The 25,929-nt window shown below is 37.4% G+C and overlaps 2 protein-coding genes across 4 annotated transcripts; both read right to left on the bottom strand.

The window, feature by feature from the left end:
* Window positions 1-718: 718 nt before the first annotated feature.
* On the bottom strand, window positions 719-2,769 carry LOC137136667 (uncharacterized). Its single transcript, XM_067522278.1, has 6 exons — window positions 2,527-2,769; window positions 2,260-2,349; window positions 2,090-2,167; window positions 1,377-1,649; window positions 1,128-1,226; window positions 719-1,021 (listed from the first exon to the last, which is right to left on the bottom strand). Exons 4-6 carry the CDS (start codon window positions 1,632-1,634, stop codon window positions 896-898), a joined length of 483 nt encoding a protein of 160 aa, XP_067378379.1. The 5' UTR covers window positions 1,635-1,649; window positions 2,090-2,167; window positions 2,260-2,349; window positions 2,527-2,769; the 3' UTR covers window positions 719-895.
* Window positions 2,294-24,077, bottom strand: lrrc1 (leucine rich repeat containing 1). Of its 3 annotated transcripts, none has more exons than XM_067522248.1 (16): window positions 23,486-24,077; window positions 16,383-16,500; window positions 15,797-15,875; window positions 14,608-14,697; window positions 11,530-11,586; window positions 11,361-11,424; window positions 10,640-10,714; window positions 10,101-10,245; window positions 9,741-9,859; window positions 9,272-9,355; window positions 8,057-8,172; window positions 7,594-7,766; window positions 6,228-6,367; window positions 5,400-5,519; window positions 2,959-3,150; window positions 2,294-2,745 (listed from the first exon to the last, which is right to left on the bottom strand). In XM_067522248.1, the coding sequence occupies exons 1-16, from the start codon at window positions 23,642-23,644 to the stop codon at window positions 2,443-2,445; spliced, it is 2,034 nt and encodes a 677-aa protein (XP_067378349.1). In that variant the 5' UTR covers window positions 23,645-24,077; the 3' UTR covers window positions 2,294-2,442. The 3 variants fall into 3 exon arrangements, with proteins under 3 accessions (XP_067378349.1, XP_067378359.1, XP_067378368.1); XM_067522258.1 differs by having other exon boundaries at window positions 2,611-2,745; window positions 2,959-3,115; window positions 23,486-24,074; XM_067522267.1 differs by lacking the exons at window positions 2,294-2,745; window positions 2,959-3,150 and having other exon boundaries at window positions 4,185-5,519; window positions 23,486-24,071.
* Window positions 24,078-25,929: the final 1,852 nt, after the last annotated feature.

Raw genomic sequence — 25,929 nt, 5'->3', positions numbered from 1 at the left:
CACCACTTCTTACAACCTCAGAATATCTGTCAACTTTCAGACACCCTTTCCACATAAAAATGATCTAAGTTATTGTTTTTACAGTCCCCATTTAGTGAATTGAAGTATACTTGGTGATCTTCCTCTGCACATTGCCAGTATAAACATCAATATGGATTTGTCTGTGCTGTCACTTAATAAAAAGAAGGGCTTGTTGGAACAATATATTTGCACTTTATTGAGAAAGTGAACACTGAACAAAGAACTCTTATTATAGTGACAGTATAAAAGCTTTGAAATGATGCGAGGCAGGCATTGACAGCTCTAGTTTGCACATTCTAGGCTTTGGATGGTAGTGTTTTGTATTCAGAAACATTTCTGCAGAGCATGTAATCTCACAAGTTAGTATTTAGCTCATACAGCAAGTGTGTCAAGATGCTTAGCAGAATTCAGTCTGTGTCAGGACTCTGAGCAAACACTCTCCTTAGTTGTGTGGCATTTTATCTCAGTACAGCCTATAAAAAGTCTGAGGGCTTCACACTGGCATGGGCAGAGACACTCTTTCCCAATACACCCACAACTTACAGCACAGTTATGTAAAGTAGAGGTAGCCCTGAGAGCAAAGAACTTTTTTTAACATTAATTTTATTGTATTTCACTTTGACTTGAGAGAGCAACCTGCTCATACTTCTCAATTCAGTGTACTGTAGTTGCACAGTCAAACTTTGTCATTTTAGTAATAAAAATAAAATGTACTTTATTATCACAAAATACTATTAGCAGAAGCTTTTCAATGACAGTAAAAATATATTTGAACACTAATCATTCACAGTAAGATCACTGAAAGGGCATTAGAAGCACAAAACAAAGACCAAGCTCCATCATGTCTTGTATGGAGTCTACATGGTCAAGGTGGCTAGTCAAAACAGTCAGGGTGGACAGGTCTGTCAGGAAGGTCAAAGACATGTAGGGGTTCTCTGCTGGGGGAGAGCTCCACATCTTCATCAGAGGTAGAGGGATGGGTGAGGATAATCCGTGGGATCTGTAAAATGATGGCGAGAAAAGGTAACAGGATTAGGAGGGAAAATAAGCAAGCGGTCATTTCATATTATGTACGGATGAAATTTGTGGCTGTGGAATCTACTTACTGTCATTGTGTGCTTGCCAACTTGAAGTGAATCAGTTTTTGTTAACACCACTGGCTCCAGTTTGGACAAGGTCCTGTTCAGGTCACACTTCAAATCATGCTGAAAGAAACACCAGGAAAAACAGACATAGAGAAAGAAGCGATCAGTTCAGAATGAATGAGATGTTTGAAGCTGGACTGCAAAGATGACTTGCAGCACATTGTAAAACAATGTGTTCTGTTCATGCCGTGATTTGAATCAACCACCCACAATGCTGTTGCCATTGCAGACAACTGTCTCAGTCTTTTTGGACGAAGATTCTTCTGCAACCTCCATCTTTGGATGTTTGCATCTGTGGCCCACAACATCCTGGCTGCACAGCTGCGGTCCCACCAGGTCCGGATTATCCTGAGGCTTGTCACACCCCTCCTCAGAAGGTAGCAGCCTCTCTCTGAGTACTTTCATCTTCACACAGCTCCCAGCATTCTTCAGGGCACTGACAGCTTCATGGTGGGTCGCCCCCTGCATGTTAAGGCCATTGACCTGGATGGAGTGTGCTCACATTAGAGGGCAGTTAAAGTAGGAGCATTGAATAATCTTTTGAAAGATAACATGTCTATCTTATTTACAGGCATCAATGAGATTTACTCTATTCAGCTTTAACTTTTTCCGATCTAATAATAATTTATTAATATGCTGTTTTCTACAGCCTCATATTGGCTTTATCACAAGAAGAGGGCCCAACTCAGTGTGATTTGCTAGTCTTATGAGGCCCTCCACTGGTCACAGGAGGAACACCAGCAGGAAGGGGTTTGGGGTTTTATAATAATTTTCTTACAGCTTATATAAAGTGCAGTCAACAATATTTCAGTGGCAGTGGGATATATATATATATATATATATATATATATATATACACACACACACACACACACACACACACACACACACACACACACCAGAAGAAAAAATTGCCATCCTACCTCAAGCAATCTATCTCCAACATGGATCCCTGCCTTTTCTGAAGCCCCACCTTTTGTCACTCTGGAAATAAAAATACCCTGAAAAGAAACAAACAAAAGAAATAAAAATTAAAGTTGTAAATAATTTAGCAAGACACCGGAGGATTCCAGCTCTCGTCACCGGCGCTTACCTCATCGTGGTCTTTGTAAGGCAGAGAGCCCTTCCCACCAGCAATGCTGATTCCCAAACTACCCCTTTGGCCAGAAACCTTGATCTGTAACTAAGAGGACATTTGTTTAATTACCAATAAGAAGCTTTAATTTATATGCAATCTATGTGGAGCAACAATCCACAGAGCTAAAATCCAAAAATATTAGCAATGTGTCAAAATCAGTGTGCGTTCCTGCAGCATCTGCAGAGGCAGATTGACATCTAAGAAAATGCTGTAGGCAGTTACTCTTAATGGCACTTGAGACGAGGATGATTCCTGGGGAGAGGACTTCGGATGTCCTGTGATGGAGGAGATCTTTATCTTCTGCACAGGTTCTCCATGGAGCCCAGACCATGTATTAAGAGCCCTGTGATGCTGAAATTTCCTGCCTTCCTGGGTTCCACCTCTCTGGTGGCGAAATCGACGTGGTGTGGCATCACTCTCTGACGGGCGACCTGCACCAACCTTATAAGAAATTATTGGATGCTTTTAATGTTCTCCTTTAAAATGCAAGAGTGGCGTGTAATATTTCCCATCAAATTCACTTAAATAACAAAATGAGCAAAATGAGAGATTGCAAAAGGATCAAGCATTCAAATAGACATCTCAGGTGGGGGTTCAAGACACGACATGAAAAGCTGTATTGGATGTGACTACTAATAAAATGTAGAAACAGACCTTTTTATGCATCTCATTTTGTTTGGGGTTACTTTCTGCACTGGAGCACTGACCACACTCTCTGCCACTGGACTGGAACTGCTGAGCAACCCCCTGCAGATGCTCCCTGTTGGCCACCCAGCAGAAACCAGGATTGGCCCAGTTTTGGTCGCTGGTCCTGAGGGACGGGTTAGTGTGAGGATTTCTACACTCCTAGAGATAGTCAGAAAACACCACCCATTGCTGAAATTTTTTTTTTTTTTTAAAGTTAGATCTTGAAATAGTGACAGTGAATGATGTCCCTTCTCATTAATGATTGTAAAACAAATTGCTCTTGGCAATGTGGGATATAAATAAAGAGCAACATGTTTTCTCAAAGCTAATCCTGGATGGAATCCTGTTCTATCCAGTCACGCAGCCAGAAAACATTGGACTTACTTATTCATAATGCATGTATATCTTTTGCAGAGGGCATCATAATAATGATAATTATAATTATTTAATGCAGCCAAAATTAAAGCACGATCTCCACAGCTTTATTTGCTTCTGTCTCTTTCTCTGCATGTTTCATTTTTTTGGCAATTTTGTCTTCCATCGCATCTTGAATGGAAGGCAAAGAGAGCAAAGAATGACATACTTTAAATGCATTATAGTCTGACTGAAGAGGCTACTTGAAAATAGAGAAAAAGGCCACCTCCAGCACTACACTGACATACCAGTAAAGCCACCATCACGTGAACACCAGCAACAGTTACCTAATCAAAAATTTATAAAATTCATATCAAGTAAAACTTCTTATGCTTAAGCTGATTTATTTCAAAATCGACAATTTACTCATGTTCAAATAAAAGTAAATTATTCTTGAGTTTACCTTCAAAAACTTGATCCAAAACGTACAAGATTCAAATAAATGAGCACTTGTCATAAACACAGTAGCACAAAATATAAATACATTTCTTTTAATATATCAAAGGCACAACATCAGCACATGCAGGGCAGACAAGTCAGACATGGCACATGCTGGCAGAACATTACAGAAACATCATGCAATGTTGGACAGACAGAACAAGCAAGAGAGGGTCCTGGATTTGAATACCTGAGCATTTTTTGCTTGAATGTGAGTATAAAGACCACACCAAACTAATCTTTTCACTCGAGGATAAGTTAAATGACATTTAGCCAGAAAGTCTTTGATATACTCTTAATTCAACCATCTGACAATTAAAATTAAAGGAATAACAAGGATGTTGTTTAGTGTTGCACTCGTTTTATTGATCAGTGGTTAAAAAGTCATCCAAATCTCAAGATCTGTTGGAGATCGGTTTTGTGCAGTTTAATCAGAATATAATTAAAAAGAAAAAAAAAAAAAAAAAACACAACAAGAACAATTGAACCAAGTACTCTGGTCCGTTTTTTTGCAAACAAATTAAAAACAATATGATAAATTTTATCATGTACCATATAAAATGACAGGGTCTGAAGAAAGAAACACTGACAACTGCAGTAAAGTGGAGCTTTTTTAAAAAGATGCCATTTTTGAGGTATGAACCTCATTCTCACCAAATAACAAATTGTTATTTTATACAGTACTCATTGTTAAATGGAAAGAATCCTTAAAAATACAAGTTTTGGCATCTATTTAAAAAACAATGTAAAGCAGTGAAGCACAGCACATATAAATAAGACATGGTTACTTCTGCATTATTACATTGCAGATGACTAAAGTTTGATGTGCAGTAGATGTCCAGAATTAATAAAATTTACTACTTAAAATTAGGCCTAAGTGTTTTACAAATGAACAACGAGGGTTCAAGGCCAACCACTCATCCGATGACAATTATATGGATCGCATAAGACATTAGTGACCGTGTTTAGTTTATTGCTTTGACTTTTTTTAAAAAGAAAAAAGGTACCAAGATTAAACAAAAAAAATGTTTGAAACTGATTAAGAAATTTGCTATACAGTTTTATTTACATAGGAGCTGCCAAAAAGTATAAAAGTATCAATATTCACAAGAAACTTTACAATAATCCTTAATCAGTAGGTCCAAAAACTCCTGCTTTTACATTTGCCCATAATGTAAAACGTTTTCACCCAGTGTTTTAAAAATAGATATAGAACAAATATATAATACATTTAAGAAGGTCTGACTTAAAAAATAACAAATCTCTAAAATACCTTTTAAACTGAGTTTCTCTGTGCAGATTATTGCTATGGACATTAATTAAAAAGAGGAAGGCACAGCAGCCCTGGTAGACACAAACACATTTTACACAGGACTGGAGATGAAGCAAGGTTACAGGCGTCCTGTTACAGGTAGGGTAGGCCACACTGGGGTTGTAGGTAAAAGAAAAGGGGCTGCAGGTTTGCGCAGGACAACATGGCGACACACAGGAGGTAAAATACATTTCTGAGGTAAAGGTCACACAGATGTGGTCAGTCTGTCTGTAGTGTTATTGACCTCATTTTTGTTGGAGTCCAGGCCTTTGGCAGCATTCAGATCATTCCGAAGGTTCTCGACTGCTTTCTTCATGGTTTTTAGCTCACCGGGGTGAGGTGTGGCCCGTCGAAGTAGTGTGCCCTGTGTGGAGGAAACAGATTCAAGTGGTTAGTTAGTGGTACAGTTGTAGTATCTGTAGCAAAAGAAGAGAAACTGTTTACACCTGTGAGCATAAAAGACAAAATTGGCTAAAGGAAATCATTACAAAATAATATGTTCTGACTGTACTATAATATTCTAAATGAACAGCAGTTGTTGATGGATTGTCATTAATTTTAGAATATCACAAGAAAATGTTATCAGAAAATTCCATCAAATTACACCACATTCCTGCTTTGTCTTCAGAAACAAATAGCAAAGTAACAATGAGCAAATGCTTCTTGAGAGAAGTTCTCTCAGCCAATCATCAGACACTTCCCAACATTCAGCCAATCATGTGTAATGTCATCACCAAGCAAAGGACCCCAAGCCAATTTGGGTACCTGCAGCAGCAATAATACAACCCAGTGCTAACACTGCTATAATTCTTAGATAACGATCTAAACATAATCTTTTTCTTCATGCTTTTCTAATAGTAACATTAACGTTACCCAATATTTAGCTTGCTTTTTTATGGTCCTAGATTGCTTCTGATTGATTCTGTATATCTTCTATTAAAACATCTCTCTGTGTTGTATCATCAGTAGCTCAGAGGAGGTAATCCAGAAGCATTTTGAGCAGCAAGGGCTTTTAATTTTTGCTTTTTCTATAACAATTTACATATCGTGCCCTTAAGCTTGTTAGTCTCACCTTATCATCATCCTCCTCATCATCCTCATCCAGGAAGTGAATGGCACTGATCCTGTTCATTGCTTTGTTGTCCCATGTGTCATCTGCTATGTCATTAACCAGGCTCTCCATGGCTCCACAGCGGGAAAGTTTATCTGCGCCTGGGGTTGTTTTTAAAGGGGAAAACACCATTTGTATTACTGGAATTTATGCACATGTGAAAAAGGCTCAGACTGAATCAAAGAGTGTATTTCAGCAGATTAAAATAAATATGGCTGCCTCCTTGCAATCATCCAACTTAAGAAAGGAGCTGTCACACAACCCAGCGTTCATAAGTGAGAGCCTAAAACTGCCAGATCACAGTTTCAAATCCCAGCTTAGTCACAGGCTTACAACAAAACAATATTCCCTTCCCCCAACTTCAGTTTCAGCCTCACTCATCTGACCTCCTTGAGTCTTACATCTGCATCTTTCCCACATGACATACAGTACATCACAAGACACAGTGTGTCATTTCTCCAAGGAAGAAACAAACATACTTTCAAATGCAAACTATAGTTACATATGGGAACAAGCATTTTGCGGTGCATTTCTCCATAGTTTTAGGTGCAATTTTGTAAGGAACAGTAAAGAAAAGAAATAAGAATAAACTGTTGAACTGTGAACTCTTGTAAACATCTCTTTACCCATTGGGTGAGATTTTAATGGCAGGGGGCCAACCACTGTTAAGCCTCTTTAGCTGTCCAATCCACTGTATTTCTGAAAAACATACCTAAGGAGGGCCTCAAGGCACCAAAAAGAGCCTGATCCGTTACTGGAGCTGTGATCCCTTACAGGACCTCATAATCAATAGATAGAGTAGGGATAGATCAGAGGGTGTGGAAAACCGTATGCTTCCCCGAGCAAGTCATGTGATAATGTCAATCAGAACCACAGGGCACTAAATACTCAGAAATGACGCAAGAACCGATGAGAGCAGTTTCTCAACCATTGCAGTTTTTGCACCACCTTATTTCTCTCGTTTGCAGCATGGAGGCACTGATCTACTTAGACATACTGTATATATACACTTTCAAACAATACGATTACTGTATAAACAATTTCTGTGTATTTGCTGGAATTTCAACAGAGCGGCTGCCAAAAGGTATAAAAGTATCAATATTCACAAGCAACTATACAATAATCCTTAATCAGTAGGTCCAAAAACTCCTGCTTTTACATTTGCCCATAATGTAAAAAGTATTCACCCAGTGTTTTAAAAACAGATATAGAATAAATATATAAGCAGCCCAGCATGAAAAGGTTATCAATGCACTAATAACTCATGCTTTGGTTATTCAAAACATTTGAGGTTGATTTTGGAACTTATACTTGATGAAAACATTACCTTTATTATCTGGTTCACATGGCTGTTGAGGGAGCAGCACGCAGGTGAGCACCTTCTCGCCCGAGTCAGGATCTTCATCCGTCTGAAAGGTGAGGAGAGACTGCGACTGGTTTTCTGACAACCATAAGGCCTTCAGGCGTAGTGAGGTCAGTGACAATGGTAAGTGGGTGAGCCTGGAAACCAACAGGAAATAAATGACTAAGTGCCTTAAATCACCTTGGATATAAAGAAACCACAAGATAGGATTTAGGATTAGCACTTGTATGTGTCATGTTAAGCTGAGGAACTGTGTTCTGTGTTTTGACATTACGAGGGAAAACACTCCCCAGATGCAGAGATAAGCATGTGTGTGTACTGTCAAAATAACAGTATAATTTTTTATAGATCAGAGGATAAAAATCATATTTTAGAAAAGAGCAGTCTCTTCTTACAGATAGTAGTCCCTCCACTTTACTGAACATACCTATTTCCAGAGACATCGAGCACATGCAATTCGCTGGCTTGTGACAGCTCTGACGGTATCCTTGTCAGCCTGTTCTCTCGCACACAGAAAACATTAAGACCACTGCAGCCACCAATCTAGGTGACAGAGGAGACAACAAGTTTACACATCATGTCAGTCACACTGTGCACAGTGAAAAAAATACATTGACCAAGGAGATACACATTATTCCTAGTTGTCTAACTAAATATAAATGCATTATATATAAATGAGACTTTTTAAGCAATAAAAGACGACCCCTCAAATAGTCCTTCATGTCCAAATTAATCTGGGGTATTTAGGACCACCAGAACTGGTCGTCTTTAGAAAATGTCATGGGATTGGGCAAAATGATGTAATATTAGGAGCTATTAGTAAACAGACAAAGCACAGACTTGATGAGGCAGCACAACTGTAGCTGTCAGCTATTACAACTCTGACACAGACATAAGCACGACATCATTATAGTTACAGACATTCATTTTGTTAAAATGTGTACTATTTTGTAAACCAGTTAACAAACATATGGAACAAAGAAAACGTTTCCATTCTAAAACAATTCAAATACATAATCTGATCTGCTTTCATGTAAGTGCGGACACAATTCAACCAGTGTTATGAGCGACCAATCAAAGTGGTTGCAAAGTACAAATCATTACTTGAGCCTTAGTTACACTGTGATTCTCATGCAATGCTGGTTAGACAAAACAGTGACACCATCGATTCATTATCTAGACCAAGAGTGTTGGACTGCTATGTTTCTCCAAACACTGCAGTCTTTGCATCCGTAAGACACAGAGGCCTTGTACAACGTCTAAACAAGCCTTTCACAGTAGGTTTAAACCAAGCGTGCCTTCACTTATACAGACAAGAGGTTAGAAAAGAATGTCACATGCAAACAATGAAGACACTCAGAAGGAGCTAAGCAAACCAGAGGACTGAGCAATAACAGTGGTGAAATGAGAGGGCACAACAAGTGAGAGCATCGTTGAGTAAAATATGAATGAACTTTAAACAGTTTGACTAGAATCAGAGAGAGCAAGCACATTACACCTGTTTTAAAGTGTTCACATTAGTTGCCCACCAGTTTCTGTATTATCTTATGTTTGGTTATGAGTTGCCTCTCCACATACTTCAAGTATTTAGTGAAATGATGCTGGTTTGGTGAAATGGTGTTGGTTGATATACAAATCCTACCTCCTTGGGTAATGACATTAGTTGGTTTTTGTCACAGTTGAAATTGGAAAGTTGCTTCAATTTTCCAATGCTCCTGGGCAAACTCTGCAACAATACATAAATCCAAACAATTAAAAGAACATCATGGGATGTTTGCGTTGTGTCTGTGATGGGCCAAGGTTTAAAATATGGATCCTTCTCAAGAACAATAAGAGTTTTTCTGATCCAATTTGTGTTTTTATAATGTATAATTGTACATATACTGGTGCATTTAACCTTAAACAACTAAATTACCACAACGCGCCATCTACAAGAAAATTAATGTTAGTCCTTATTTTATATGTACTTTAACAGTCAGCAATTCCAAATGTCCTGGGCTTGCTAGGAGCAAATTGTAAAATATGTGTGAAGATATTATCCTCCAGTGTTTTCATTCAATTTAGACAGACTAAAGACCACAGACTATGCACTAATACAATTGCAAACTAACCTGTAGCTTGTTCTCTGTAAGCACAAGTTCAGTAAGACTTTCACAATTGCCGATGCTCTCAGGAAGAAACGTTAGCCTATTCTGATCAGCTTTCAATATAGAAAGTTTTTTAAGTTTTCCTGCAAAAAAAGGATAAATGTGTTAGCTAAAATCATATTATGGAAAATATAAACTCCTATCTAACAGAAGTCATCCTTACATACTTATTTTTCCTCAGGGAGAAGTGAGACTGCAGGACATGGGTTAGCTACATATAATACACATAGCTGTATGTGTCTAACAGCTCTAATGTTATATGAATATATGAAAAAGTTAAATAAAATGAAACCATAGGATAAGCACAACAGCAGATATGCTTACCAATGCTTTCTGGTAGCGTGTCAATGAGGTTCTGAGACACCAGTAGATCAGTCAGTGACCCCAGGCCTCCTAACTCGTCTGGAAGTCGCTCCAGTTTGTTTTCTGATACGTCTAAACACAGTAGGTTTTTCATGCTGTCAATCTCCTAAGGTTCAGAAAAGAGACTCTGTGGTAAATAAAAAAAACCTTTCAATAATATAGGACCAAAAAAATAAATAAATAAATCAAAGAAATCAGATTCAATATTGTCTAGGTATTTTCAACATTTTCCCTCAGGACTAAGGCAATAACAAACAACCTACTGGGTCTATTTAGCTTTAGTTAAAAGCAATCTCGAGAAAAAAATTTTAAATCAGAAATATAAAAAAATTTAAACTTTGTTTTGATGTTATTTAGCTGTGTTTACATGTAACAATGATTGCATACTGTGAAGTTAATATCTGCATGAAAAAGTGTCACTATAACTAATACTGAGGTACAATATCGAGTACAACATCAATTGCAGGAAATTAGTCTGCATGCAAAAAAGCCTAGCTTACTGCAGGTATATTGGCCAGCTGGTTCCCATCCAGCCACAAGTCCTTCAAGCTGACAAGACAACCTATTGACTCTGGCTATGTGGGAGGAAGTGATGTAGGAAATGACCAAGTGAGAGACCGGAAAAAAAAGAAGAGAAACAGAGAACAAAAGGCAGCAAAGTCAAAAATATGTTGAGTGACTATGTTATAATTAGTGTATTTTTTTCCTCTTTAAAGCAAATTCATTGCGAGTACACACAGCAAGTATAAGCATTAAAAAATATACACAAGTCTTCCATATACAGCATTCAACTCAAAGATCTATAACATTTATTCGATGCGTCAGTGACAATGGTCAACAGTACGAATAAAAAAAGCAGGATTTTGTAAATGTAGTTAATAATCTAACTGAACAGCAGAAAAATATTAACATAAATAATTATGTTCACAATCACATTTCTTTGGGTCTGACAGCTTGATCTGATACTAAATCATTCACCATCAGAGTTAGGCTGCTCACATGAGATTGCAACTTAAAAGTAAAGCTCAAAGCAGATGGTCATCCTCCCATCTGGATGATAAGAGGTGGAAGCTGTTCTCGAGGGAAACTAATCTGTTTGAACAGGACAAGAATAAGGAAATAGGAAAAGTTTCATCCTGCTCATTTTGTGAGCCCCGGTGTGGTATTCTTCTGAGTAAACAAGTTCCCTTAGTCGAGTAAAAAACTAACAAAAAAACATACCAAACTGTAAAGTTCATTATTTCCTAGGTCGAGTTCTTCAAGTCTGTGAAGCTGAGATAATGACCTGTGGATGGCAGATAAAACAGAAGCATTGAAACGCATTCAAAATAAAAATGCAGAGACTTAAACACACTGCGTACATAGACGGTGCATGTATTTGAATACTTACTCTGGTAGGAACGTCAGCAGATTTTCTCTGAGTTCTAGTGATACCAAATTGGAAAGGCTGTAAAGACGGGCAAAAAGAAACATGATTAATATATTTCTAAAAATGCCGTATAGTATGGTTTTTATACAGCCTTATTCATGCCTCATGGATAAATGTTCTACATGATGCTCTGACTGTTTTGTAAACAAAGTGTTTGTAATGAAAGCTAAACTATGGTAATAAATCGCTCCTTGCAATCAGATATTTGAGAACAGGAAGTACTTTGGAGGTGTGTCATTCTTATCAAGGCCATAAAATTGCAGCAGCATAAACAACCCACGCATGCTTTTAACAAAGAGCTAAATGTCTAAATGGCCCACCTAGACTAAAGTACAGGGTTATCTTTATGCAGCACTGCCTATGTACGCCTCAGCAGTGTACATGGACCCAGTTAATGGAAGATTTTAGGAAAACAGTCTGCAAGTACAGACTATCTCATTCAGAAGCTAAACTCAACATGTCTGCCTTTGTGTGGTATCAGAGGTGTATCACAAAGTCAACAATTTTTCCAACAATTCCTTGATCTGAAAGACACAACAAGTTCAGTAGGATTTACTGTGGACCACATTCCTTTTTCATTCCTGACTGTCAGTGTCAATTTACATTGATATTAAAAGCAAATAAATGCCTCTCATTCAGACTGAGCTGAACACATCAACAGAATCAGGTAGGTATTACTTAAACCAATTCCTAAATTAGTCTATACATAGAATCTCTCTAAAGAAAGATCCTCTGCTGGGACAACATGAAACACAACTGATACTTTTTGTTAAGGCTGTTTGCTGTAAGTGTTTTTTATTCACTGCAGATAATCACTTAGCCAGAGATTAAAATACTGACAAAATCTTCCCAATTCAGCTAAATGATAAATGCAACTGTCTAAATGCATCAAGGGTGTCAGGTTTTTCTGGTTTTTTGGTAAGAAAAACCATCTCAGGAGATAAACTACTGACATTGCTTAACCTCTTGAATATTTATCTTATCTGCTTCTAAAAACCCAGTGGTTTTTTCCAACTGTGTTATGGTTTTCATTAATTTCTTTCCTTGACAGAGAGAAGGTCGTAAGTCACTGCCTTGAACAAGAGAGATATGGAACATATGTGTGCCACATGCCCTACCACAAGGAAAAGGATGTGAGGTGATCTCATTTTGAGGGTAGAAAAATGTCACATAAGTAACCCTAAAATCAAAATATTGTAAATCTGTCATATACACAGTTTCATATTACTCCTGCTTAAAAGGGCCAGTCCTTCTATCTGTATTTGTAGCTGCTGCCAACAAAACAAAACAACAAAAACACTCGGAGAAAGACCTGTTGTAGGAGTTATTTTTCGAAAAGAAATGTTTTAAGAGGGCATAGACATAAATTAATAATTGAAAACTACTGCGTTGCCAAACATCAAGCCAAATTGGTTCATCTAAAAGTTGCTCAATATTACTAATTCTACAATTCTGACCCTTGAAAACTATAACAAAAAAAAAAAAAAAAAAAAAAATTCTTTTCTTTTCACACATCATCTCTGAGGTTGAGCAACAGTTTTTAGTTCTCTGGCATTTCTCTGGTATGGAGACTGTGGTGCTAAGGCAAAAACTCCCTGCAAACAGTGGTGAGGATGGCAGAAAAGATCACCAGGCCTTCTCTCCCATCCAATCAGGACACATTCCAGAAACGCCGCATGAAGAGCGCCACTAGTATCATTAAAGGCTACACCCACTTCCACCATAAATTATTCACTCTTGTGCCCTCTAGTCAAAGACATAACAGCAGGATCAAAACTAAAATTCTGCAAAAGCTTTATCACCCAAGTAATCAGACTTTTAAAACTTCCTTTGGCATGTCCTGTACATACACACAAAAAATCTAATGTATGTAACTGCAATATCCCTGCAGATAGAGACACGCACATGAATACAGACAGACTTACAGACAAAGCAGTGGAACTACTACTCACACCATCAATACTGTTCCCTTCATAATGCTATATGCGCTTTGCCTCAATGTTATGGTTGGTTCAAACTTGTGAATTGCAATTGTGCTTGTCTTTGATAAGTTTTTTTAAAGACCTTTGTCTTAGGAGCAAGGAGCATGTGGAATTTACATCAATTAATGCATCGAATTAAAGAAAATATCCAGAGCAATTTTATCATTATAAATACAGTAAACATAAAAACATATACACTAAAAACATTCCTTGTGGCAATATGGACTAAATGCACATCCTATTTCTGCTATTAAATCCAATTACTTTGGAAATCAACAAAAAGACCTCATGATCGAATAAGAGATTATATATATACACCATGTCCCAACAAATCGTTTGCCTTTTATGAATAAAGACAATGCAGAGAGAACATGGTCTGATGTGTCTGTGCAAAGTAATTTAATTGGTGTGTTTTCCCCTAATGCACTCATGTGAAGGAGATTTCAAAAGATCAGAGATTATTACGACCAGGAGAAAGGGAGACAATAGGCATGTGTGTTTTCCTCCATTCCCATCATAACCCTTTGAGTTTTACAATAGGAGGAATAATAATGATTTTAAAGCTTTATAGACTTTTAACATCTTTTTTAGCAACAAAGGAACACTGTCATTGTATTATTTGCCTATGTAGGACTTTCATCTCATCATATTCAGTAGCTAAAAGGAAACTCTGCAACAACCATCAGCCCGGTCAACTTATCTCCAAATAAGGATACCACATCCACAGGGTGATATAAGCAAAAAGTGAAATTGTTTTTGTTTTGTTTTTTTATTGGCAGAATTAATGATTATCCCACCCTGTACACAAAGACTGCATCAAAGTGTATGACTAGAAAATGTGTTTAGAAAGAAGAGTCTAAAACAAAAACAGATTCTAAACATTACAGACAGCCGAAACACCATTTATTTACGGCTTGTTTAAAGTCACAGCTATTGACCAATTCCTAATAAAACTAAACAATTTCATGCTTGCTTCTGCTATAAAACTGTTTTACTGGCACTGATAAGATGCACCCATTATGTCAAGTATGATAAAAGACTGAATGCTTTCACTTACTTTCCAATGTTTTCTGGAAGAACTTGCAATGAAATATCGTTAATGGAAAGGCAAGTTAGACTGCGTAGCTCTGGGAAGCTTTCGGGTAACCTGGAAAAATAAAGGAGAGGCCACAATGTGAAATGAGAGAAGGGGTTTACAAAGAATTGTTTAATTAAATGTTTTAAATGCGTCAACACCATTAATGTTACATTAACAATTCCAATGAATAGAAATAATCCAAACATCTGTGCACTCTTGTCTCCTAAAAAAGAAAACCATGTGCCAGCACATGTGGACACGACATCTACTGATTCAAGACAAACAGAACACTTTCATACTTCAACTTTCTTTCATTCAGATGGGTTTTGTATATTTATAAGATGATGGATCATAATAGATGACTAAAGTAGGTAGCTCCACGTAAACTAAATTTTCTTCAAATAAAAACAATTATTATCTATTTTCAAGTCAAAATCTTCCCTATATCAATAAAATAAATAAAATGACCTTAAAAATGTTAAAAAAATGCAAAATTTCCATCTAAATTTCACAAAATATCTGAAATTTATATTGTTACAAAATACAGAAACACGCCTTTAATATTCCCTCATTTTATGAATGACATCAGATTCCTATTAAGCCAAAGTCAGAACCCTTATTATTCAACTGATACACTGTTGAGGGGATGAAAAATTAGGTTACTGCTGTGGAAAAAGAGAGTGTGTGCCTGTGTACATATATGTGTGTGTGCAGGCTCATGTGCACTTAAAGGTATTGAACACCAGTGACTTTTACTGTTGCCTTCCGAACCCTACACCACAAAGCTACGCAGTTTTGCTCCTGCTGAGGTGTTAATTAGACTCAGTCTCACCCATACACTGCAAAGCACAAACACAAATACTGTATGTACAATCTGCAATCTGCCTGGGGAAGTATATAAACGTGCATAATGGCAAGAAAAATACACAGATTAATTAGTAATATGAATTTAGTTCCACAAGATATATACTTTTAAAGAAGTATACTATACAATTTCAAATTTTTTTGCAGCATAATCTGTATAAGGCATTATGTTTATAAAGGGGGAGATTAAAAAAACGGAACTGAAACCAATAAATATAAGGTTTCAGTAATTTCACAAACCACGAAAGCAATATTACACTGTAAATATGACTATGGGAAGATGAAACGTGATTCATAGGACTACCTTGTCAATGGATTTCCACTGAAATCTGCCACCTGAAGGGCTTTGCAGTATGAAATGCTTTCCGGAATTTCCATAATATCTGAGAAAGAGAAAAGACATGTTACAACTCATTGAAATATCGCTATGCAGGTCTTAAAACATGTTCTAGCTTTAACGGAACATGCCAATATAGTTAGGAGGAGGTAAACAATATATCTCAAAATATTTAGGTCATAAACAAGAACAAAAACAATACTGGTGCAGATCTCAATGCAAAGATTGCATTTTTTTTTATTTAAAGAAGCCTTCTTTAATGCAGGAGAAATCTAAGTTGTGTGTTTAAAGAAGTATGCTTGGGTCTTCAAAAACCAACTGGGAATTTCAGACTAATGCAAACCATGTTTTGTATGCTTTCTAAGTAGCATCAGCTGCACTAAAGAGTAAATCTGTGACATTAATTCCTTGAGTTTATTGATGTGCAATTGTTAAAGCATATACTGACAGACATGAAGGATTTACAAAGAAAATTAAATAAAGTACCATTTTGTATGTGTTATTATGTTGTAATTTTTTGCTGTTTTGGTATATCACAGTTTTCCCTTCTTACCATTTCGAGAGACATCCAGTTCTGCCAGCTCCATGAAGTTGGCTATTTCTGGTGGAAGACGGTGGATCTCATTGTCACTGAGGCCAAGTTTTCTTAATTTCACAAGCTGGAAAAATTGCTGAAAAGTAAAAATAATTATATATTTAGTAAAAGCTGAGCTAAGTAAAAGTTAATCCATCACATGGTTTGAATTTTACAGATGGCACTGTTCAGTTTAAATTTAACAAATGTAATTTTATGTTTGGAGATACAAATTAAAAACCCCTGAAAATTACAGTCTTTTAGAAGGGTTGATTTTGCATTGTAGCAAATGCCTCGATAGTATTTTCAGAAATAACTGACTGCATGTAATTTCTTATTCACAGTACGCAATCTTCCAAGAATATTTTAGTTTTTCTGGTTGATCAGACCTCTGCTCAGGGTAAAGCTAGGTGGAGATGATAGGAACAGTAATAAAAAGACAGATAAGACAGATAAATGACATAGAGCTTTAAGTTGTCTCTTACTCTCACAGGGGCAACAGAACTACCTGGGGCTAAGGAAAATGTCAGGTATATACAGTAGTTCTCATAGAAGCCCATACAACTCTGCATGTTTTGAGATACTGTATGACATTGTACCAGGTCTGTCATCACTGCATGGCTGCTCTTAACAGCCGAATAACTGCGTAGACCCTTTTAGACAGAAGATTTAGACATGTGACACTTAATTAATTATTTTTTAATTAATTAAATGAATTAGTGTTACTTAATGATTGTTGAATTCATTTGGCTGCTTCAGTCTCAGAGTCCTGGTAACAAATGGCTTGTAATGCATAAACTAAGTCTGTATTCTATTGGATAATATGTAGACACAAATGACTGTGGACGAAGTACAACAATGTTTGAGAAACACAAAATGTTTTCTTGGTGTACTTCACATTTTTTGCTCTATTTGTACAACCTTCGATAACAGCAAACATGTCCAGTAGTCTACAATTAATAGGACAGTGACCTCAGCGTAGCAGTCTTTACCAAGGACATTTGACAGAAGGTTATTTTTTAAATCTGCACCTACACTCATTAACATTTCTGCTTTTTTTGAGTGCTATACCCAGTATGTTGCTGTCTTGTAACATCCACAACATATCCTGATAATTAACAGCTTGTCATATTGTGAAACTAATCTAACATGAGTCAACTAAAATAACAAACATGATAGAAGGGTGAGCTTGCATGTTGGAAAAATCTCAGAAAGAGTTACATCCAAAAGAAGAGTGTGCTCAGAAGTCAATTAAATATGAGTGAAAATGTGAAAGAATTCGTTCCGATTTGCCATATGATTAAAAAAAAGGAAGATTTCTACACTCACATGTTTAATAATCAAACAGCAGTGTATAATGTTATAAAATGGTGAGGCAACACGTTTTCTCTAAAATCTCTCTAAACATTTATTATGTTTAATGTGGGTCAGGAAGAAAAAAAGTACTATAAATATGATAATGTTGCTAAACTGCCATATTACCTGGCCTAATGTCCAGCTAATGTACGCTCAGTGTTTAGCAATCAGTTAAATCTGTCTGCATTTCTGAAACTTGTGATCAGGATATTATCCAATTATCCATTATCCAAAGACCATATCCAGATACAGATCACATTTTAATAATGCACACAATAAATAAGCCCTGAGAGTCCAAAAGTCAAACTCCACCCTATTTCAAAATGCCCATGTTATTGCAAGGTCTTAAGACATTTCAAACACTCTTATCCATTACTTTAAATCAAGCAAACAAACCTGTACACCAAGTAACAACTGTTTGTCTGAGGTTTTGAACCCTAACCACCTTAATTTCACTTTCACATTTACTTAAAATAAATACTGAAAAATACATTGGGTGCAGCCTCTTTTAGTTAAATCATTCTGCCAATCACAAGTGCAGAGTTTTAAACGACATTATCAGGGGAGTCTTGGCTAGTACAGACTTGTTTCTAAGAAACTACCCTGAAATATGAGCAATCAGAACAATAATGCAAATTATCTGGTATAGTAGAAGGTTGAAGTTCAGTTCAAGTTTTTACAGACGTGTTAACCCCTTTCAGACTTCCTGATTGAGCTATTCATCCCTTTTATGATACAGCAATGAGAGCTGAAAGCAAACATCTTAAACATGCAGTATCAAGGACTGAAACCTTTCAGGCTCAAGAGACAAGATAGACAGGTAGTTTCTAATGAATTACTTTGCTTGGCTTTCAAATTCATCTGCCAAGAATAGGGACTCTCAAAAGAGTAACAAAAAGTAAAATATAATTGGTTATCCTGTATTATCATTCTAGTTGCAAATTTCTGACAGGCTTTGTTAGCCTGTGTTTGCATACACACATCAAACCTGTTCTACCTGTTATTGTCATTTTGTACCACGCCTCCAACAGTCTCTCATGTGTGACACAAAATCCAAAACAGGCAGAGTGAGGAATGCATTAGCCATTCTGTCATCTACCGAGTCAGTGTTTGAATCTCACCTTTGGCACTGACTTGTTTTCAATGGCAACTTAATGGAATCTTGCAATGCAAGTTGTCACACAATACAAGAGAGATGTGTAGTTTAGCTAGAAAATCTAAACATATAAGAGTGCACCTGATAAACATATAGAGTAAGTAAAAGACATTGGTGTCATGGTTTCCATTTCCAGTTTCACTTTAAGGTTATGTGTAGGTTAAACAGTCATGTGCTTACAGTATTATATATCACAGCATAGGCGAGAGTTAAAACTGTCCACAACCACATTAGAGACTAAGTACTACCTTTTTTTTTTAATGTGAAAAACCTCTTTTAGATCACGAGACAGTTAGACCACTAGTTTCCTGCTCTGGCATTTATAACACTACTATCTTTACCACTTCACCTGTGTCAGAAATACTGCAGCTTCCTGTCTCACATTGGGTATTGCTTCTGCTTGCAATCAATGTCATTGCTGTGTGTGTAAATTTGGAAAGGCCTAAATGGTTAAATGACAGCAGAGCCCCCAGCTCCTGAGCTAAAGCTGACACACTTGAAAATTTTGGCTCTGTACCAGACTACAATAGATTCAAAATGAAACAATCAAGAAGTATTTTACGTCTACACTGTCATATATAAGGGTTTAAGGACTTCGCCAAAAATAATGTATGAACCATATAAGAATTTAAAACAAATAATTCTATGCAGACCCCTGGAATTAGGAAGGAGAAACTATTTGGACAACCAGCTAATTCTTAGCTCCCTAGTTATGCTAATTACAAGTAAGCAGATAAAAGGTCTAGAGTTAAATTCAAATGTCTCATTCGTATATCAAATCTTTTGTTGTTAACCATCAGTATGAAGTTCAAAGCTGTTAATGTCAATGAAGCGTGTGACCATTAGGTTAAAAATGAATCCATCAGAGAGTCAAATGAAGGTTTGGTAAATTGTTACATATAAAGAAACAAACACTGGTGCACTCAGGAACATCAAAACTCCCTGATGACCCTGGAAAACAACAGGCTGTGGTGGTGGCAAGCACGGTGGAGGACATGTTACATGTATGACTTCTGAAGGAATTGGTTACATTGTATTTGTTGTGGAATAAATTCTGACAAATAGAGCAGGGTGAATTCTGAAGTGTTTGAAGTGCTACGAGCTATCTGCTCAGATTCTACCAAATGCTGGAAATGTCACTGGACACTGCTTCACAGGGCAATTTGCACACAGTGTAAAACTTTAAGGCAAAAAAGTGAGCTGAATCTGATCGAGTATGCATTTTACTTGCTGAAGGTACAAATAAAGGCAAAACATGCCTGGAGTAAGCAGAAGCTGAAAACGACTGCAGTAAAGGCCATGGATGAGACTAGCATCTATCGTGGCAATCACTGACAGCAAAGGAAATCCCACCAAGTGTTAAAACTGCCCAAAAACATATTTGACTATATATTTCATCATTTTATTGTTTGTCAGGGGAGGAAATATAACGCTGGAGTCTTATGATTTTCCATTGCAGAAGTTCGTGTATTCAGGTTGCTTGTTTTATTTAACCTATTATTTATTACAAGAAAAGCAATACATCTTTACACTGAAGAAGCTGCAACCACAGAATGTTTGAAATTTTGCTCGGGGCATGGCTTAATTGAATTTGGTGCTAACTGATTTATTTGTTGCAATTCTAAATAATTACATTATGAAGAATGCAGTATTCAGAGACAACACTTAAAACAGCTCTTTGATGCAGTCTCTTGCCTAGTCTCACCACAGCTGAAGACAGTAGAAACTGCATTCATTTTTAAAATGGATGAACAGGCAAACACATTTTCACAGTCCTCTAGTCTTGCATTCCTATTCTTCTTTTCTGGTTAGTAAACTGTTCTTTAGTTGGCTAACAACCCAGTCTGATCTTCTGAATCATGAGAGTCAGAAACTTTGAATAAACACAGAGATAGAAGTTACTGTCTGTTAATTCGGCCCAACTCCTCAGCAGAAATAATAGGTAAAATTATCAAACTAAAAATAAACAGCAAGAAAAATATACGAGCTTGTTTTATGTGTCTGTGACTTGGTCAGCAGACTTTACTTTGCAAAAACTATTAAAACTACTGTATGCTCAAGTTTAACTTGTCTCATCTTGTTAGAGTAACACACCTTTATACGTGGTGAATGTTTTGTTCTGCCTGCAGGTTAAAATTATTGACTTCAAATATTTTGTTGTGTTCAGGATTTGTTACATCACTGTCCATATGATAATAAAGTAGGTGGTCAGTGGTTATTATCCACATCCAAGGCAAATGTAATGAGGCCACAAAGCTGAACATATCTTGGGCTCGCTCATCAAGCGCTGAAGATATTTACATGCCAAAGACCATAATAAATAGCTTCTCTGGTCAGCATGCAAATAACCCACTGATCTGCCCTCTGAACATATTTAAAATATTTCTGCGCTGAGAATCACTAAATTGCAAAATTGTTGTATGTGTGGTTTGTCACAAGAGTGCACCTGCTAATCCATATACAAGTTAACTGTCTTGTGTCGTGGCTGCAAAGTTTGTTTGTATATGGTTTTATATAATTCAGGTCAGTGATTCATTAGGACTTCATTTGAAGAAAAAAAAAAGCGAGTGAGGCTACAACAAAGCAAATAATGCTGTCTTTGTTTTCAGTCAGAATACCTGTTCCTGTGCTTTTCTTCGCTGAACAAAGTAAGCTGTGTGACACAGCCATTGGAGGTTGCTATCATTATCTCTGATCCATTAAAGTTCTATGCACATGCCAAGGCAAAAAATATTATACCCTTTCATTTATGATCTTCTTTACACTATACGATATGGTGGCCCACAGAGCTCATTTATGCAGCACATATTGTGCCCCCAATTATTTTTCTCTTTTTGAATGCATTGACTGCACCACCCAGGTTGTCCCATTGTAGAAAATTTCCTTTGCAATTTCCATGTGCTTTCTTATGTTTTTGTAGTGCACTGAGCTCTCAATGCTACTGTAGTGTTCTATTTAGATAGAAAGCAAATCATCTCTACTAGCTACTTGAAAAATAAGTGGTTCTTATTTATTGTGAATCAATTTTGTTTTCTAAAATTAAACACATGAAGAAGACATGTCGTAAAGGCAGAAATCCTGTCAACATCTGAACCACCACGACTTAAGTTAAAATCAGTCTTTAGTCTGTCCACTTGTCAAGAACAGCTGGACACAGAATATATTGGATGTACACCCTGCGTTGAAAGGTTACAGTTAAAGTACAACACATTTTTCTCAGGCTTGAAGTACACTCTCCAAAGTCAGAATGACTTGTGTGGCGGAAAAGGGTAAAAGCTACAAACCCACGTCATTAGCTGTAGTGCCTGTAAGGTATACAAATTTCAGAAAGTAACTACAGGTCAGACCCTGGAATCTTCGATTTAGTGTCCAGACAACAATCCCAGATAGCACGCAAATTGTCTCACTTGTAGCACTCAAATCAGAGCGCTAGGGGGACAAAACCTTGGCTTGTGTATTCTGAGCCTGTCAGAAACTTCTGCTAAGTACAAAGCCCACAGTGATTTTACATTTCTTTTAAACCAGAATAAAGCCACTGTTATGGAGAGCAATCATCATAGGGGGAAACATTCAGAATTTATAATTCATTCAAGGTTGTGGAATATCATAGTAGCCTGAAAGTAGATAAAACACTTTCTGTTTTGTGCATTTTTAAAACAATGTACTTGTTACATCAATCCGTGAATCATTTTTTTGATTCAGCATCATTAAATTCATTTTTTTCCTTTTGTTTGTTTTTGTTGTGTGTTTTGTCTGAATTCCAATTACTTTACATCCTATATGTATTTCTGGAAAAAAATACTGAGCTCTGAGCCAATTACTAATTGGCTGAGACTCAGTAAAACGCCTCGATCAGTGTATGCCTTAAATGATTGTTGAAAAACAACACTCCAATATGACAACAGATATTTACAGCGATGATGCATCTCCTACAAGGTCTTACCCTGTTTGGCAAAAAATTAAAATAACAGGTATAGCAGGTCTACTCGCTGGAAAAATTCTGAAGGTTTTGGCTACATCCTATGGCATTGATCAGCAAGTAGAGATCTCTTTTTGATGTTAAACCTACTTCAACGTCAAAAGTCAACCTTCAGAAACAGTTGAGCATCAAACAATTGTTTCGACTCTCAACTAGTCTACTATAGTCCACAGCCACTACTATACTTTCTTTGCAATGGTCAGGAGTAAATATTGTTATAGAGCACCATTAGTCACACTTCTTGATAAATATGAGGGGACTGAGTCATTGTGAGCTCACTAGTGTTCAACACTGATAAACTCTACTCCCACTGAAGTTTAGAGACATAGGGTCATGAGGACCTTGCCCTCTGTAGGCTGGGGTCACCTGCCTAAGCAAGTCTGACATATCACACACACAATGTCAAGGCTTTGTGGCAGGCTTTGAATGCTTGAGACACGTGGGGCTCAGATAAAATCGTTTCGTGACCAAAACCTTGACACATGTATTTCATTAGCCAACTTGCCCTGCGATGAGAGGTGTAGTTAGGGGAAAGTTCCTGCCTCTGAAGCTAGCAATAAAAGGAGTGAGCGGAAGCGCTTTTCTTCTTACCTTGGGCAAATCACGGAGTTGGTTGGCATCCAGCAAAAGCTCTTCCAAACTCCGTCCGTAGCGATAAATCTCATCGGGCACATACAACAGGGAGCAGTGGCGTTTATCGATCGCCTCGACATGACGGTTGCACCGCCACAGGGGGATACAGTGAAACATCACGGGGGCGGTGCGAACAATGTCGTACCCGTGCGATAAACAAACAGCGGGGAGAAGGGGATGCAACAGATTGCTATAGTCGGGAAGGTCCTTGTAAAAAAAAAAATTTAAAATACCTTCAAACACAAGCGAAGCGAAAGTACCAGGCAGGTAAACAAGTGAATGAGTCGCGGTGATGTGACCGAGCTAACATTCGTCAGGTCGCGGCGAACATAGGAATTCCTCTCCGAGCTTATCTCACTTTGGTTACTTTGAAGGCACCTGTTTTTCGCTCCTCGTGTGGCGTCGCTCCCCACCGCTTTTAAACCGCTCTTTCTAGCGTAAAAAACACAGACTACATCTCAGTGTGCAGGCGGGCTGCACTGTCGCTGCTTCGTCTCGTCCCGGAGTTAATTTCCTCCCCAGTCCAGTTCTGACCCGGAACATTCACTCCCTCATTCCAATCCTACGTCACCGTTCCAGGCTGCTCCTCCCTCCGGTCCCTCCTCCGGATAGTCCCGTCCCAGACAGGGCCGCCATGATGGGACACACGGGAGGGATCACAGCCCGGGGACCCCAGGTATAGGGGGGGGACAACCCGAACGAAAACACTGGACCTCAGATTCAGAATGATAAATTGAATTGAGTGGAAATATGGCCACGGAGAACTATAAGCCTAATTATTAACTATTTAAACCACGGCCCAGCATGTAAAACTGCAGGAATGTAATCGTGAAGTACGGCAATGGTGGCATGCTCAGAGGAAGTAACTAAGTATATTTACTCCAGTACTGCACGTCGGTGTACTTTTAGGGTATTTGTACATTACTGAAGTTTTCATTTCAAGTTACTTCTAATCCACTACAGGTCAGAGGCAAATATTGTACTTTTTAGTCCACTACATTTATCTGACAGCTGTAGTCAGATATTCAGATATTCTCTGTAGATTCTTGAAAAACATCTATAAACCTATATAATAAATGACGAGGTATTATTATGGTTTGACTCGCTGCCAAAGTAGATAACCAGCTCCACCCTTAGCAGCTGCTGTTATTACGTTTTTATGGTAACAAAGCTTTTTCCTAATTTGGCACTACTTCTTATAAATTGGCCAGGATTTTCATCTTTTGAAAGTTTGTTGAAGAAACCTGGACTAGACCAGAGAATAAATGTTGAGGCTGTGTGTAAACATCAAATTCAACGCCATGAGTGTAATTAATCTGAATTGAGATTGCTGAAATTTGCCTAAAATGATTTGAAATATGGCCTCTGTGAAGTTCCCAGAACATAAAAAGCCACCTTTCAAAGAGAAAACTGAAATAAGTACCAATTATTCATCTATATACAACTAAAATGTATAGGAGATCATTTGTCACTACAGCCTAACCTGGTCTGGTGTGGTCAATACAGAGGCTACATGTAAATGATTACAGATAGCAATCTTGTATACTGAATAAGGTTTTTCCACTCTTCTATACTCCGTTCATAGTGCCAGTTGTCAATATGAAGCACAAAACATGCATTATCTATTATACAAGAAGAACTAACTCAGGTGAATTATACTTTGTTCCTATTATATTAATGTTACAAAACCTTTGGTATACTTCTGCATTTCTGATATTACTGAATCCATTCTCATCTTTATGACTCTTCTCTACTTGTACTTCTGTTAAACCATTATTACCCTTTGTCACTTTTGCCACAGTGACTATTGTTCAGCATTCTCTCATTTTAACTAAGGTACCCAGTGATTGATTATAGATACATTTATTTTCTGTGGTAATATACATACGAGTTTGCTGATTAAGATTACATGAAAAATGTGATCACATTAGGTGTTCTTAGGGTATTAATTTTGCTTTTCAGTTTTTTTTTGTCCTTTCAGCTTATCCTGTGAGTTCAGGGTCACTACAGTGGATCGTAGTTTTTACGCACAGTTTTTACGCCGGACCGGCACTAGGGCCGGCGCTGGGTTGTCGGGGGTTCAGTGTGTTGCCTGAGGACACTTCGGCATGTGGTCGGTTGGTGGCCACTCTACCAACTGAGCAAATGAATCACTTTTAATAACCAAACCATATCACACTTGCTAGGTCAATTCTGCTGTGTACTTATAAGTAAAACATCTCAATATTTCTTCCAACACTAAATAACAGAGTGTGCTAATTATTATTTATTGTAGACCGGGTCAAAGTAGTCACTTGATTAAGGAATGTATAAATATGCACTGTGTAAACACAATACCAGTATAGGGTCCCTATAAGATTAAGTTCTTATGCAGGATCGATATTAAATAATAATTAGTAATA

Source organism: Channa argus, chromosome 1 (genome assembly GCF_033026475.1).
Source record: "Channa argus isolate prfri chromosome 1, Channa argus male v1.0, whole genome shotgun sequence".
Taxonomy (NCBI): Eukaryota; Metazoa; Chordata; class Actinopteri; order Anabantiformes; family Channidae; genus Channa; species Channa argus.
Note: the sequence above shows the minus strand (reverse complement) of the source record. Positions and strands in the feature narration are given on the sequence as shown.